Source organism: Haemorhous mexicanus, chromosome 4 (assembly GCF_027477595.1).
Source record: "Haemorhous mexicanus isolate bHaeMex1 chromosome 4, bHaeMex1.pri, whole genome shotgun sequence".
NCBI lineage: Eukaryota > Metazoa > Chordata > Aves > Passeriformes > Fringillidae > Haemorhous > Haemorhous mexicanus.
Genome location: NC_082344.1, coordinates 35,880,072 through 35,894,706, shown reverse-complemented (window position 1 = coordinate 35,894,706; position 14,635 = coordinate 35,880,072). Strand labels below are relative to the sequence as shown.

At 38.0% G+C, this 14,635-nt stretch overlaps 1 protein-coding gene across 3 annotated transcripts; it reads right to left on the bottom strand.

Moving 5' to 3' along the window:
• Positions 1-427: 427 nt before the first annotated feature.
• On the bottom strand, positions 428-14,626 carry TMEM144 (transmembrane protein 144). Of its 3 annotated transcripts, none has more exons than XM_059844452.1 (12): positions 14,463-14,622; positions 12,036-12,232; positions 10,791-10,913; positions 10,340-10,439; positions 9,668-9,748; positions 7,623-7,704; positions 6,828-6,901; positions 5,812-5,930; positions 4,445-4,564; positions 3,876-3,973; positions 1,894-1,947; positions 428-969 (listed from the first exon to the last, which is right to left on the bottom strand). In XM_059844452.1, the coding sequence occupies exons 1-12, from the start codon at positions 14,525-14,527 to the stop codon at positions 886-888; spliced, it is 1,197 nt and encodes a 398-aa protein (XP_059700435.1). In that variant the 5' UTR covers positions 14,528-14,622; the 3' UTR covers positions 428-885. The 3 variants fall into 3 exon arrangements, with proteins under 3 accessions (XP_059700435.1, XP_059700436.1, XP_059700437.1); XM_059844453.1 differs by having other exon boundaries at positions 14,367-14,501; XM_059844454.1 differs by lacking the exons at positions 428-969; positions 1,894-1,947; positions 3,876-3,973 and adding an exon at positions 5,425-5,577 and having other exon boundaries at positions 14,463-14,626.
• Positions 14,627-14,635: the final 9 nt, after the last annotated feature.

Here is a 14,635-nt window from a genome sequence, read left to right as displayed (position 1 = left end):
GGCCCTCAGCAACTTGGTCTAGTGAACTGCATCCCTGTCCCTGGCAGAGGGGTTGGACCTAGATGATTCTGAAGTCCCTTCCAGCCAAACCATTCTATTATCAGGAAAGACACAGAGAAATTGCAAGCAAGTTACAAGCAAGAAAAGGCTGAAGGAGGTGGGGTTGTCTAATGTACTGAAGAAAAGGCCAAGGGGAGATTCAGATAACATGCTCTGCACACATAAAGGCTATGTATGCTCTGCATACATAAAGGTTAGCTGCCACAAGTAAGAAAATAAACAGTTGTCCCTGTTAGTAGTGGTTACGGAAAATGTGAAACAAAAGTAATTTATTTTGCAGCACCCTTTTTACTCAATTTCCTTCACAAATCTGAAGTGACGGGAAGATAACATTTTCATGTAAACTAATGAATTTAAAGAATAATGCTTCTAAATAAAAGAAAAGCTTTATTATCTTCATGCGTATCAGTTCCATAAGGAATATTTCAAGATTTTTAAGTCAGTAAGAAAAATGTTTTAATAAAACAAATCAGCTTGCAAACACATACAGTATTATAGACTAAAATTAAAATCACTATCCACCATCACAACAGTAAACTGCAATTTATGATGACATGAAGTTTAGCACCTGAATGAAAAAAACCAAATAATTAGTAACAATAAAATCATTATGCTTTGATTAATAAAGTCCTTTGATTTTCTTACTATTCCAAGTATTTCCGGATTTTCTTTCATGCCAAATGTTTTCATTTTCCACTTGGCTGAAGTAAGTTAGTGTAAATGTTGGACATACATTTTGAAAATTATATATGTATTGTGATCTACCAACATGGTCTTTCTACTTGTGTTAAACACTAGCACCATCTTCTGGTCCAGAAGGTCCTTTCAAACTTTAGAAAAAGCTGTGGAAAGTGATCCAGCCAAAATGATGCAAAACGATACTGACAGTAACATGTAGTTTTTCAGTCCCTGTACAGGCAAAAGAAAAAAAAAAGAAAAATATCATCTTGTCATTATTGATGCCACTTGGAAAAAAAGGTAGAATAAAATACTAAGTTTCATTTAGGCAGAGATTATATGAAAAGAATCAAAGGCTTAGAGAGTTACAAAGATCTGGGTAAGGAACATTATGATCGTCTACTGTGGTGCAACACTAATCTGCAGTGGCAGACACAGAACTTTTCGTTCTAGATCCAATTAGGTACCTATGGATCCTGGATAGATTGGCAAAAAGAACCTGGTATTACAGTGCTAGCATTCTCTGCTTCAGATTCCACTAGAAAACTAACTTCTGCCCTATATGTTAAAATCCAGTAAATTAGCTTTTTGTAGACAACCACTGCTGTATCAATTTAAGATCTTTACATTACACTGTAATTACAAAGGTCATTACAATAATACCATTTTAAATAATAATAATAATAATAATAATAATAATAATAATAATAATAATGTTACAGTGTAATAATAATTTTAATTACAATACCTGTTGCATTTTTACATCCTTTGTTGAACCTGACCCTAAAAATGTAATGTACTTGCTGATGCATTATTAGGACAACTGCTCATTCCCCTGCTCCACTGAAAGAACTGGCTCAAATGAAAACTGTCTTCAGGCAGTGCCTGGCATCCTGCCTCCTTGCTGTGCTACAGTCTTCATTTACATCTACTGCTCCTCATACAGCTGTGGAACTAAAATCTTCATCCCTGTAAAAACTGTTCACAGTTCTTCAGGTTTCTTGGAAAACTTAATATGGCATGATATCACTTTCAGTTTCATAATGCAATACTTGTAAGGAGGAGGAATCTGAGATACAGCTGTATACCAAGCCATGCTGTTTCTACAGACAGAGGCAAGCAGGAGATATTAGGTGAGAAACCTTATTATATTACCTTGATTTCCTTAAATACAAGGACTCCCCACATTGCAGCAACAAGGCCAGGACCCTAAAGAACAAGATTAATTTGTACATTACAGCATTTCATTAAAATTTACTCCGTCTCATTACTGCTCTCAGGGTGGTTGAATTTTGTCTGGATAACACATTTAAGTCTTTCCATTCTGTATAAATAAGGCACTCATGACAAAAGCAAAAACATCACTGAAATACTTACTAAGTAAGATACAATAAAATCTTCAGGAAGGGCTAAAGAGTCAAGAAACTGTTGGGTTTGTTTTTTTTTTTTTTTCAGTAGGCACAACTTCTTTCTAAACTACACTGCAGAGTCTGCTCCAGCTGTTACATGCTCTTTCAGTAGACTCCAAATAACATGCCTCACTTTAGTCCAAATTAGAGTCCACAATGTTTCCTAACATTTCCTTTATTAGCATGACTAACTACTGGACAAAGTTTGATTTTATCGCTCAGTATGATATCAAGAGACTGAAACAGATGTATTTCCTGTATAGCTGGCATCTGGACAAAGCACAAAACCAGCCAGGGAGACTGGTCAGGGAAACTCCTGATTTTCTGTGATGTTGTTGTAGAGGTTTCCTGGCTAACAGCAAACAGTGATACACAAAGGCAACTTCCAGGCACTCTTGGTAATAGAGATTTTCCCCTGAGGGAGAAATGATCTGAATTTTCATCTCTGATGAGAAAATATCTGAACATGAAGCAAAACCTGGCTCTGTTATTGCTTTGCATTAGAGCTGTTCTGAGAAACATTTGACAGATGTTTGGTCAGTGACCTTCCTCTCTTCCTCCTCAACACAGCTGATGGGACACAGATATAAGCAGCAAACAGTGTCTCATGCTGAATATATTCATGGATCCTGTTTCCTAGTGACCTTGCCAACTATTATTTGAGGGGTTATTTCACTTTATAGATAATGTGTGCTGTGAGAGGAATGCACTTTAAAAAAAATGGAACGAAGTCTTAAAAGGATGTGATGGATGTAAAGGATGTCTCTAAAAATTTTCTCCAGAGTGAAATAAAGCAGCAGTTCTAAACCTGTGGTCCAGATAGGCAGTTTCTCATCAGTGCTTCCTTATATTTTTCATTTCATGATTTTACATCCTTGCCCTTTAGGCATACTGATAACTAAATTACTAAAACTGCTTTCCATTAATCCTTCAATTTTTAATTAGAATGATCCCAAGTTTTTTTTTTTTTCATTGCATATTGCAGAGTAAATTTTAACTTACTGCATCTTGAGGCAAAGCTTAATCCCTATTAAAACTGTTTCATTAGTTTGTTTCCAAAATACAGCTGTTAAGCAAAACTTTGGTCTTAATATTTATTAAGTCTCATTTGCCACCTTTGCGTTACCAACCAGTGCAGTGTCAAGAGAATAAATGCGAAGTTTACTTTTACCTAGTAATTGGAATTTATGCTTTAAAGGTACATCATAAACAGGAATAAAACAGAGACAGAACAGGCCAACCTATTTTCCACACATTTGCATAAGAACATTATTTTCAGTAGTACATAATCTGTTCTGCTTGTTCAAGAACTGTAAAAAGAAAAAATGACTTAAGCAAGCAAAACAGCTACAATTCAAAAACATCCAGACCAAAATGTACTTCCTGGGATGAAAGCATAACAAATTCTTCTTATAATCACTTCAATTGAATAGTTAATATTGATATAATTCTGTTTACAAAGTTTTGGCTTTTACATAACCTGAAGACTCACCCTCTCAATTAGTCTGGTTTTTCTTATGCTTGACATTGACCAAGATGGTGCTTGTCACAATCATTCATGTTCCTAAAAATCCGAAGACTAGTGCAGACAAGCAGAGGAGACACTGTATAATTTTGACTAACAATGCTCTAGACCCATCATAATTTCAACTGAACTCCAAAGACAGAAGGGTAAAAAACCCATTCACTTCTAATTCTAGTTAGAGATTTTATTTTTTATATACTTACTGCAGTAATTATTGGAAAGCTGACGACAGCACTGAGATAGTGATTGGCCAGGAACCAGCAGCAATTGGCTATTGCCCAAAGCACACCAGAAACAAACCCTAGAAAAATAAAGTCCAATCAAAAACTTGCATAGCAAGGTACAGGCAGCAGTTTGTGGAAGTTTTATACTTATAGCATAATACAGCAATTATATGTAAGTATTTTAGTACGTTAACTACTTTTAACAAGTCGGCTCTGGCAAACTAAACCAAAGCTCGAAGGATAAAAATCAGCTACTCCAACTGAAGCAGCAAATTAATTTAAGTTTATTATTTTCTGGGCAATGTGCTCTCCACTCTGGCAATCAGTTTTTGAAAACCTCCAATGTCACTTTGTTCTCATTTCAGATTAGAACAAAAGTTATCACTGTCTCCTAAACTTAATTAATTAACCTAATTGTGCTCTTCCAAAAGAGACAAGAAGTCAAATGAAGGTACTTGAAAGGTGAACCACAATTCCAACACACAACTTGAACTAATCACTGCAAAAAAGTAGCTGAAATGAAATGCTTATTTAAAAAACAGTCATACCTGGCAATATGGCTTGGGGATAAACATAAGGTTTATTCTTCCTGACTGCACAATAGATCAAAAAGTAGATGGTACTTGTAAGAAATATTCCACTAAAGTGTGCAAAAACATAATCTAAATCTGAAAGAGAAATTACAAAATGTTAGTAAAAACACCAGTTTTTAACAAAATTATATTCACTGATAATATTTATATAGACAAAAATGCATAAGGGTGCTACTCCTAAGAATTCAAATTCAAATCTCACTGTGCTGAACACAGCTGCCAGTCTGTGGATGCACACAATCAATGACACCTGTTAAACATGAACTAAGTACTGTGTTGACTTATTACAGGCTTCTAAACATTTCTATGAGCTATTAATTTCAGAACTCCATTCCACATTCCTGAATTAACTTAATACAACCTTGAGAAAATCCTCAGGAGAGGCTAGAAAACTGGGGTGGGGATTTTACATAATTGTAGATGGTCAAAAGAAGTTGTAATTATGTTCCTGCATTCCTGTATCCTTGTTCTGTTCTGTACATTTAAGGGCAAGACAACTGCACAGACTATGTAAGCTATATATAGCTCAGTTTTGTCCTTTTTTTAATCTTGAAGGATGTATCATAATTTTGATCACTATAATTATGAACAATAACAAATCCTTTATGGATTTTGTACGTGCTAAGAGAGCATTTCCAACCTAGTAAAGCAGAAGCATGTAGCAAGGTGATCCTTGTCTCCTTGAAGCTATAAATTCTCAACAGGAAAGGCAGCTATGGTTTTGCCTGGCTGGGGAATACATACATTGCAGTATTCAAGAGAAATTGTATATGACAGTGGTGAGCAGCAGTGCTTTGCTCTTAAGGTGCTTCAGGCATTACCTGATAGAGTATAACCTAAACCTTAAGGAAAATGTTTCTGGGGGAATGTTTGAAAATGGCAACTAGGCTTATGTTAAACGGTTTCAATTTAAAAAACAACACGGTTTTAATTACTTTTGCTGTTACATATCTGCTCTCCTCATCTGTTATGATCAATCTTCTCTTCCTTTATTGCTGCTGGCAATTGGCAAGCTTGTGTCTTCATACTCCACTCATACAAACGCTGTATTTTGAGAATGCTAGTATTTAATGCCTTCAGAAACATACCTGTGAGTTAAGAAGGGTAGTCTTTGAGATGTTTCTCAGTGTTTTTTATGGTGTAATTCACCTCTGAGAAAAAGGGAGTGCTAGGGCTATAATTATGACAACATCTAAAGTAGTGCAGAACTGATAAATTGTCATGGTATATTTTCAGGCATATCAAGAACTTCACCCTATGCCTTCAAGAAAGGAGGAGAACACAATGATGAAATGAAGTAGAAGTGATCTATCAGCCTTTACCAAACTGACTTGCTCCTGTGTATACAGTTCCATTTCTTCTTCCATGGTCCTTGATGTAAAGTACTGGTACAAAACTGGAACCATAGAGTATTCCAGCCACTACAGCCAGGCTACAGCCTCTTTAAAAGAACAAAAATGGGAGAAAATAGCCTTGCATGAGTTAAGGAAGTAGAGAAGACATGTAAGCCCAGTACTGCAGGTAAAAATTGTGCATCATACAAAAATTGCTTCCCATAAAAATAAAACATTTTAGCACATTTTTATTTTCTGGTAGAGAAATGGTTCATGTAGTTTCCCTCTACTTTGTAGCCAAACAACCCAGACAACTCCAGCTGCAAAAGCCAGAAATCTAGATTAATGACATGGGAAATTAAATAACTAGGATTTCCTAAAAGCAGAGCTAGGGGACAACTAACAAAAATTCAGCTTAAAATGCTCCCACCCTCACCTTTTTTGTTGCCATGTATATATTCTTTATAACTTCCCAGATTCATTGACTCTTTAGTCTGCTTCTCCATCTCCAGATTGCTGTGCTCTTGGCAGTCTCCACTCCCCACACTGGCTTCTTGTTAGCTTGCTTCCATTTTGAAGCACTTTTACTGTCTCCTTACCATACTGCCATGCTTTCTCCAGCTGTATTCACTTGGAAACCACACCTGGAAGCATGTCATTAGCACAGGCTTCTTCTATGCTAGAGTGCTAATCAACTAGTTGCTAAAACCCAACTCTGTAATTACTGAGTTGATATTGTTATTTCCTCTGCCAAGTGATATTTTTCACACTACTACCTAATACTTGATTGGTAAGGTTAGACACACTCAACGGTGCCAATAGAATAATCTAAATAGCTGTGCAACTATTCTTATATAGATTTGCACACTACACTTGTATGTAAAAACCTGTCTGTTATTTATTGTGTGACTTTGCTAGGAAACCACAAATTCTGCTCTTACACTGTGTTTAACTACTTTCTCTGGCTACCTTCTATGCATCAGCAAAAACTGTTAGCAACTTACATGAGTCTCCTTTTTGCTGGAGAAAGTTTGTTCACCCATGAGTCCTCAGTGGTCTCTTCAGAAACATTTATAGACTGCAAAAAACCAAGAGTTTCCATGCAAATTTAGTTTAGTTTGATTTCTTGTGCAATTTTTTAAATGTGCAATTTTTTAAAAGTGTCTTCTGTGATTCAGTCTGGTAGACTGGAACTTCTAGAGAGCACTGAGGACAGCTAGAAAACTGTCAGGGCTCTCTGTTCAGGTAGCCACTGAGCACTGAGCTCCAGCAGGAAGGTACAATGGTAGGAGGAGCCTGTGGTTCTCCAGCTCTCCTTGCATACTTTGGGCTCCCTAAGGAGTGACAGTCAATCTGGTAGCCCACACTGGCCTCCAGCCTGTGTTACAGCTGATGACAGTCAGCAACTCTTGACAGTTTCCTGGCTCTGCAACAGGGCAAAAACCTGGCCTTTCACCTAAGCACCCTCACAGCTTTACAGCTAGTGTTTATTAAAATTGCTTCCTCTTTTCATATAAGACAATAATACACTCTTCTATATAATCTCCATCATAATGAAGAAGGAGTTTCTAAGCCATCTAAAGCTGACAAACAAGAAAGAACACTTAAGAATACCTTTTCTGTTGCTAATATCCAAAATGGTGTCCAAGATGCACAGATTAAGATACAATCGGTACTTATTTATGTTATTTTATGTAGTCTACCATAAATCCTAGCAAACCTGACTAACAAACACATTTTTTGTTTTAAAATGGATATTTGTTTTCACTGCTGTAAAGTAACAACTGTAGAGTACTTACACTTTCTCTCAGTAAAGGTGTGCTTTCTAATGAAGTTGAAGAACTCTGGACTTCAGTTTTTATAAAAAGAAATATGACAGCACTCAGAAGAGAAAAATACACCAGTAAATACCATGTCAGTTATAAGGACATAACATTTAGTGTCCAGAGACAAAAGTTTTATTTGGAGGCATATTCCTTTGTTTTCATGATTACCCTAGAGTCACTGCAGTATATTTAAAAAATGCAATTGCTTTAAAGTCAAAACTTACTATGATTATATATATATAATATAAAATATATAAATGTAATACTTTAAAGTTATCAATTTAACTTAGCTAAAAGATAACCTAATTGAAAGTAAGTAAATAAATCAGTTTTTCTATCACTTTATAGATATTTCTTTTTATGTAATATGATTGAAACATCTTTTAACAGTGTGTCGTTACAACCACATTAACAAAGATGCTTTAGCTAACAGTGTCCTTTTGTACCAAACTACACACTAATGGAACACGTTTGAAAATTCTATATGGAACAGTTTAAACTTGCATAGAATTGCCTCTATATTCATGAAAAAATACTAATTTTTAGTCTTCCATCATATGTAAGAAATGGGATACTGCTACTCCAGGGCCTTGTGAGCGTACAGAAGGAAAAGGGATATTGCTCAGTGCTGCTCAGTGCATTAAGTGAATAAAATGGAGAAAAAAGGGTAATATTACTACTCTTAACCCTGCCTCCAGGAGACCAGGTAAATGCATGCAATCAGAACTGGAAGGACCTGTTTTTTACTTTTATGAAAAACATTTTAATGATCTAGGAATTTCTTCTCCTAGCTGTAAACAGAATATTTCCATTCGAAGAAGGATTAATTTCATACTGATGGAATAGGCATAGTTACACAAGGATGTCAGTTTCCTCCAGAGGAATCATACAGATTTCACACAGGAAGCTGAAATGAAAAGCCTGCTTCTGAGCTCCACAGCGCAACATGCACAGGCCTTGTGCAGTTTGCCAGGGAAACATGTCTGCTCACAATCCCTCTCCCTGTTGGTCAGTCCTCCATGATATCTCAGAAAGAGGAAGCAGGTGGTGAGCTGCATGAATCCATCAGGCAGGGACAGCAGTACTGCTACTATTTTCTCAGTACCTCCCAAAATCATGTGCCACATGTAACAGGAATGGATACAAAGCTGCAGACTCTTAGAAAAGAAGAAAAGTGGAAGCCAAAGCCATGAATCTAAGGCAGAAGCCCTTTTCTACCAGTCAGAAATGTCTTATTTTCAGGTTCTTAACACCCTCCTTTTCTGGAAGGAATTCTGTTAATCTTCTGCCAGCAAGCTTACAGTAAGCCCTTAGGATTTATGGCCATCTTCCCAACCACACAGCTGGAAAGCAAGAATACTGCTACATAACAAAGATCCTCTTTCCTCTGTGCTTGGACCAAAACGTATGCATTCATACAAAGAGCAAACAAGCAAAAAGAAAGAATAAAATCCTTCCAAAGATCCTGAAGGAAGACACTATGTGGGATTTGCAAGTGTGGCTCAAGACTTACACGACACAGAGCTATTACAGACAGGAAAACATGCAAAGCCTCTGGCCTTTCATGGACCCCAAAGTACCAGGGAAGGGGTTCTGTGGCGTATTCTTTGTTATGAGATTAAGATTTGTACCCCTGACAGAGTGAAGTGAGATCAGAAAGCTGAGGTTTTCTCAGCAAGATTCTTTTAGTCAGTCTGTCCTCTGTATGGAGAAGTCAACCATTAGCATAACCTAACTAGGGAGGCAATCCATGTGTCTCTGTTTTGCCTTGAACATGCCTACAAACATAAAAATTTATTTTTGTGTTTATGGATAACCACTTCACCCGTGTACTGGATAACATGTCTGTTTCTACATGAACACTGACCAACTAGCTATGGATAGCTCACGAATTTGGAAGTATATTAATTTGCCAAAGATTATTCAATATATTTGTTCTCTTGTTAAAGAATCCTGGTGGTTGATTATTAAATATGTATTATACATAACAGATATTAACTATAACAATCAATTTCTACCTTATAAGTGAAAGTCCAGCTCCAATATAATTTAAGATTGGTCTTGATACTTCTTCCGGGTCAATTCCAAACCAACCAAACCTGGAACATTTAACCAGTATCACTTAGACACACTGACTTTATACAAATAGTTAAATTATAACCTAGTCTTTGAAGTCTTGACTCATGTAAATAATTCTGCCTAAGTATGTATTTTCAGTATTAGATCAGTGCTTCAGTTGGCTTGCAAAAAACAATGTCTACTTCACAAAAACAACCTTTAATTTAACATGCATTTTTAAAATATATATATTTAAAAACTGAAGTTATTTTATCAGACCAGATTGCAGAAGGAAAAATACAAATATGTACTAGTTTTACATTAAGAAATTCATTATTTATCGACTCAATCACATCACTGGGCATTCTTCTTTCTATTAAAGCAGAGGAAATACAAAATGCTAAAACAGTTAATTTGAGTACTTTCCACTAAGAAGGAAAAAGTTTTGATACATAGGATAGTGGTAGACTTGGCAGTGTTACATTAATGGCTGGAGTTGATGACCTTAAAGGTCTTTTCCAACCTGAATGACTCTATGATTCTACAGATGAGTTTTTACTTATTAATGAAGACTTGGCAACATTAATGATGTTATTAATTAATTAATGACTAAGGATTTAAAACATACTTACCTTGAACTTGCCCAGCCTGTCAGCAAATTAAAAGAAGCCCATATCAAAAGACCAAGAGCTAAGCCAATAGTTTTAACAATAGGGACAACTGTAACATTGCCTGAAATACAAAAACCAAAATTGAAATCAGTTAAAAAATAGAATGTGATCTTGTATATGTTTACTTTCAGTTCTGTGCCTGGTTGGAAGGCAAAGAAATTTAGGAAGCTACAAGGCAGTAAGAAACAAAATTTTCAAAAATAAATACACTGAAATAGACTTTTCCTCCATATAGTTTTAAATGTTATTTTTGGTGTGAATTTGCCTCTTATAAAATAAGCATAATGAAACAGTATTTACTATAAGGGTACAGTTCCATTAACAGTGAGGCTTTAAAGAACTGAATAACTATTAAATAACTGCTATCTTATATATGGAAAAGTTTCAAGAATTGGAATCTCTTTATCCTCACCTGTAGCCCACACAAAACCTCCAACCATAGCCAGGGGCCAAAACCGGGGGCAATTCTGGATCAAATTGACCACCAAAGAAACTATCCATATGGAGGCACAGAGAATCCACTGAAAAAACATGCCTGTGGAAAAATCAAATGCACACAATAGGGAATTTGTAGAATACTGCATGTGTGAATCTCTTGACACTTTATGTTTATCTTTGATACACTAGTAGAAAAAAAAATCAAAAAGGTGGCCAGCACCATTGTGAATGCCAGGGAACCTTGTTACAATTTATTCAAGGGGTGTATTTTTAGGGTGGGTTATAATCTGGTTAACCTTCTCTTTATCAGGCATTTTTCCTGCAGAGCTGCAAAGCACACTTAGCTGGCCAAAGTTTACACAAGCCCTAATTCCTGAACACATGAAAATTTTGATGGACTTCTGACAAAGATGATATTTAGTTGCTGTAAACTTCTCCCACCACTCCAGTAGCTGCTACCACAGAGGACTGCACAGGATGAGACTTTTTCAAAGCTCAAGCTTTTTCAGTTATTCTGGACACCGAGGATGGTTAGTGACAGATCTCTTCTACCTCTGTAGATCCCTGAAGGGTCAATTAGGCAGACCAGTTAACCTTATGCCCAAGCTTGTTTTGCTAGGGTCATATTTGGCATAAAGATCAGAAGCTATATCCAGTCTGCAATGCAGGTACCATGTTGCAATAACATAATGGCAAATTTACTCATTTACAGATCTGATAATTGGTTATGTTTCATATAAACATGAAAATTTAACATAAACCTAGTAAAGTGACAATATTCCAAACAGGAAATAGGAATGATTGTTTCCTCTTACCAAGTCAGCAAACAAAAATACTAAAATTTCAGTTTTTGTTTTTATGTTAGGTGCACAATTCAAAGGCAATACTCCAAAATCCAAAAACTTTTACCTTATTTATAAATAACATTTTATCTATCCGAGAATCCCTACAAGAGTAGAACAAAGAGCATTTAACTTTCCATTGTGAAATTCTCATGAAATGTACATCACCACTGTCAAAGCGCACAACTTATAAAAAGGCCCTTCTCAAGATAAGCCACATCCTGAAGCAGTATTATTGCTTTATGCCCTAAGAACAGCAGACAAAATTAAACATACTCTCTGGATTAAGGCTGTGATGATGGCCTCTAGTAATTGGCTGGTAGAATATTATTCTTTTAAGCAAAAATAGCCAAAGAAAATAATGTAGTTAAGTTTACCATCACCAGTATCAAATTTCTTGACAGGTACAAAGTTTGTCCCAAATAGAAGGACAGCTACTGTGGAAGAGGTAAAACCAATAGCTAGATCTGTTCCATTGCTGATGTTAGCAGCACTGTAAGCTTTCCCGATATTCATCTTTGTTCTGAAGGTGTTCCTTTTTGTGGCGTTGTTTTGCTGCAGGTCCGGACAGAATCTGGAATCAAGGAGTAGAATTAAGTATGTGGACTATTAATTAATACCAACCTGGTTTAGAAATCTGAAACTTAAAGGACCCTACTTATCAATATCTCAAAGCTGATATGAACTACAAAGAGGTTAATGCAGAAAAGGTTCATGTAGAAACCCATGAAAACCAGACACAAAACATTAATAAAGTGACTTAAGAACAGTTAAACAAAGAAACCCCCAATATTGTATGTTTTATCTGAAGACACAAGAATGTAGAGGTACACTCAAAGGTTATGAATCTGTGAGGGCTGTGGGAAGCACTGATGCTTTAGTGAGATGCTATTATTCACGTAGTCAAAGGGTGGAGGGAAGGGTCACAATGGGGTGCAACAAAATTGGGGTTAGACAAAATCTCAACTAGCAGAAGCATTTACAGCAGACCCATTGTCAAGAAGTCAGGAACAGGTGCAGAGATTCTATGGGTACCACAGTGAGATCAGTATGGAATCATAAGGTAACCACAGGGATTGCTCTAGCTGATACTAAATATGAATAAAGGTTCATGTTTCTGTGGGGAGCAAAGGGAGAAGCTGGATAAAATTCCTTTGTTCATTCCACATAAGTACAGTAAGAAAGGCAAAGATCATTTTAATCCCAGAATATCTCTGACTTTTTTTAAAGTGAGTCATCTTGAGGATACACTCAACAGATGAGCCACACATACACTTTTGATATGGAGTATCACTTTGACAGAAAAGGTGTCTCTGAGGACAACCATAACAATGTGATCTTTGTGTACGTAACTTTCCAAAACTTGGGACACTTTGCTCCAAATCTGGCTAAATTTCACACCCAGCTTTCAATTCCATTTCAAATCCTTCAAGAGAAAGCTTAATCAGACAAGGTCTGAAGCAACCTGCTCCAACTTTGATGACAGCACTGCTTTAAGCAGGGAATTGAACCAATGACCTACAGAGATCCCTTCCAAGCTAAATAATTCTAATATTGTATGATCAAATGTCAAGAGCAAATAATAAATTGCCACACAGCATGAAGCTATGTTTTTTCTACATACTTTCCACATCAGAGAGCTTCTGAGAGTTCACTAAAAGCCTCTTCTCTTCAATCCTATGTTATTGCCAGATGGACTTGCATATGTCCCTCCAAAGACTTAAGAGGCAACAAATGCCAAAACCAGAACAAATGCCAAATGCTGAAGCTGCTATGCTCTTAAAGCATAGTGGTTGTATCTGAAACTCAAGTAAAGGCAACTGGAACTGATACTAAGACTTTTTTCCACTAAGTTGCCCTTCCCGAAAGGCACTTCAGGATTCCTAGCAGCAGAAAAAACACAATTTTGCTGTTGGATGTTGGAATTTTGTTGGCACACATTGCTCTTTTCCTACTAAGTTCACTGGTTCACCCCACTGGAGTGTTGTGCTGTGCATTTCCACAATTCCCTCAGAAATATGACACCCAAAACAAACCATGACGCTCACTTACTGCAACAGCAACGCATGCTGCGATCTCTGCAGGACAAAATCAAGAGATTTTGCCTGTCTTTTGAGAGCCTCCACCTCAACGGTGAACCAAAATGTTGCTATGACTCCAAAGAACCTCTTTGCTAATTAAGTGGGGTTTTTTTAAATGTTGTGTGTCATACTGACTGTTTATTTGCACATTTCTCCTATTATCCATTTACCATTAAGGGTGGATACTTTCACTCTTAATTAAGGACACTCCTATGGGTTCCAAGGTGGCTCCGATCAACGTGCCCAAGTGACACCATAACCTTTGCTCTAGCAATGTATCTTTGCTTCCCTAGGGCGAACTCTTTTAAAAGACGTTCTTCGGGCACTGTTTTCTGTAAGTGCTATCACAGAACAAGGAAAACGCTCAGCTGAGAGCTCCACCCGGGCCTCTGTGGCTTCACTGACGCCACCGCGCCGGGGCAGGCCCGGGCTGCGGGCGGGACCCGGCCTAGCCCTCGGCCCCGACCCAGCCCTCGGCCCCGGCCGCTCGGCACCGCACCCCGAGGGGATAAACGAGACCCCGCTCCAGCCGGACGCCTTCCTTCCCCCAGCGCCCTAGGCTCAGCGCCGCGGCGTGTCTTAGGGCGCTCCGCTCCGGGGCGGAAGGCGGCCGGGACGGGCGCATACCGACAGATCCCCGGTCCCGTCCCTCCATGCGTCCTCAGCTCCGCCGCCCCCCGCACCCACTCTCGCCGAGACCCGCACAGCGCCAGCACCGCTCACCGCGGCCGCCTGCCCGAGCCGACACCGCCCCGCGCCTCGGCCCGCCTCCATCGGCCCGCCTCCATCCGCTTCTGCCCACGGGCCTTTTCTTCCCCGTCCGGGAGCGGGTGGAGGCGAGCGGTGCGCGGTTTTCGGCTGCCTTTGTCTTGCCGTCATGGCGGCTTCCCGTCTGG

Coding starts and splice junctions, on each gene's coding strand:
- TMEM144 (XM_059844452.1), bottom strand. CDS start 14,527: ATGGAGGCGGGCCGATGGAGGCGGGCCGAGGCGCGGGGCGGTGTCGGC. Junction 12,233..14,462: donor GGCTCGGGCAGGCGGCCGCG/GTGAGCGGTGCT, acceptor CCTTGATTCCAG/ATTCTGTCCGGACCTGCAGC. Junction 9,749..10,339: donor ACAGGCTGGGCAAGTTCAAG/GTAAGTATGTTT, acceptor TAAATGTTCCAG/GTTTGGTTGGTTTGGAATTG.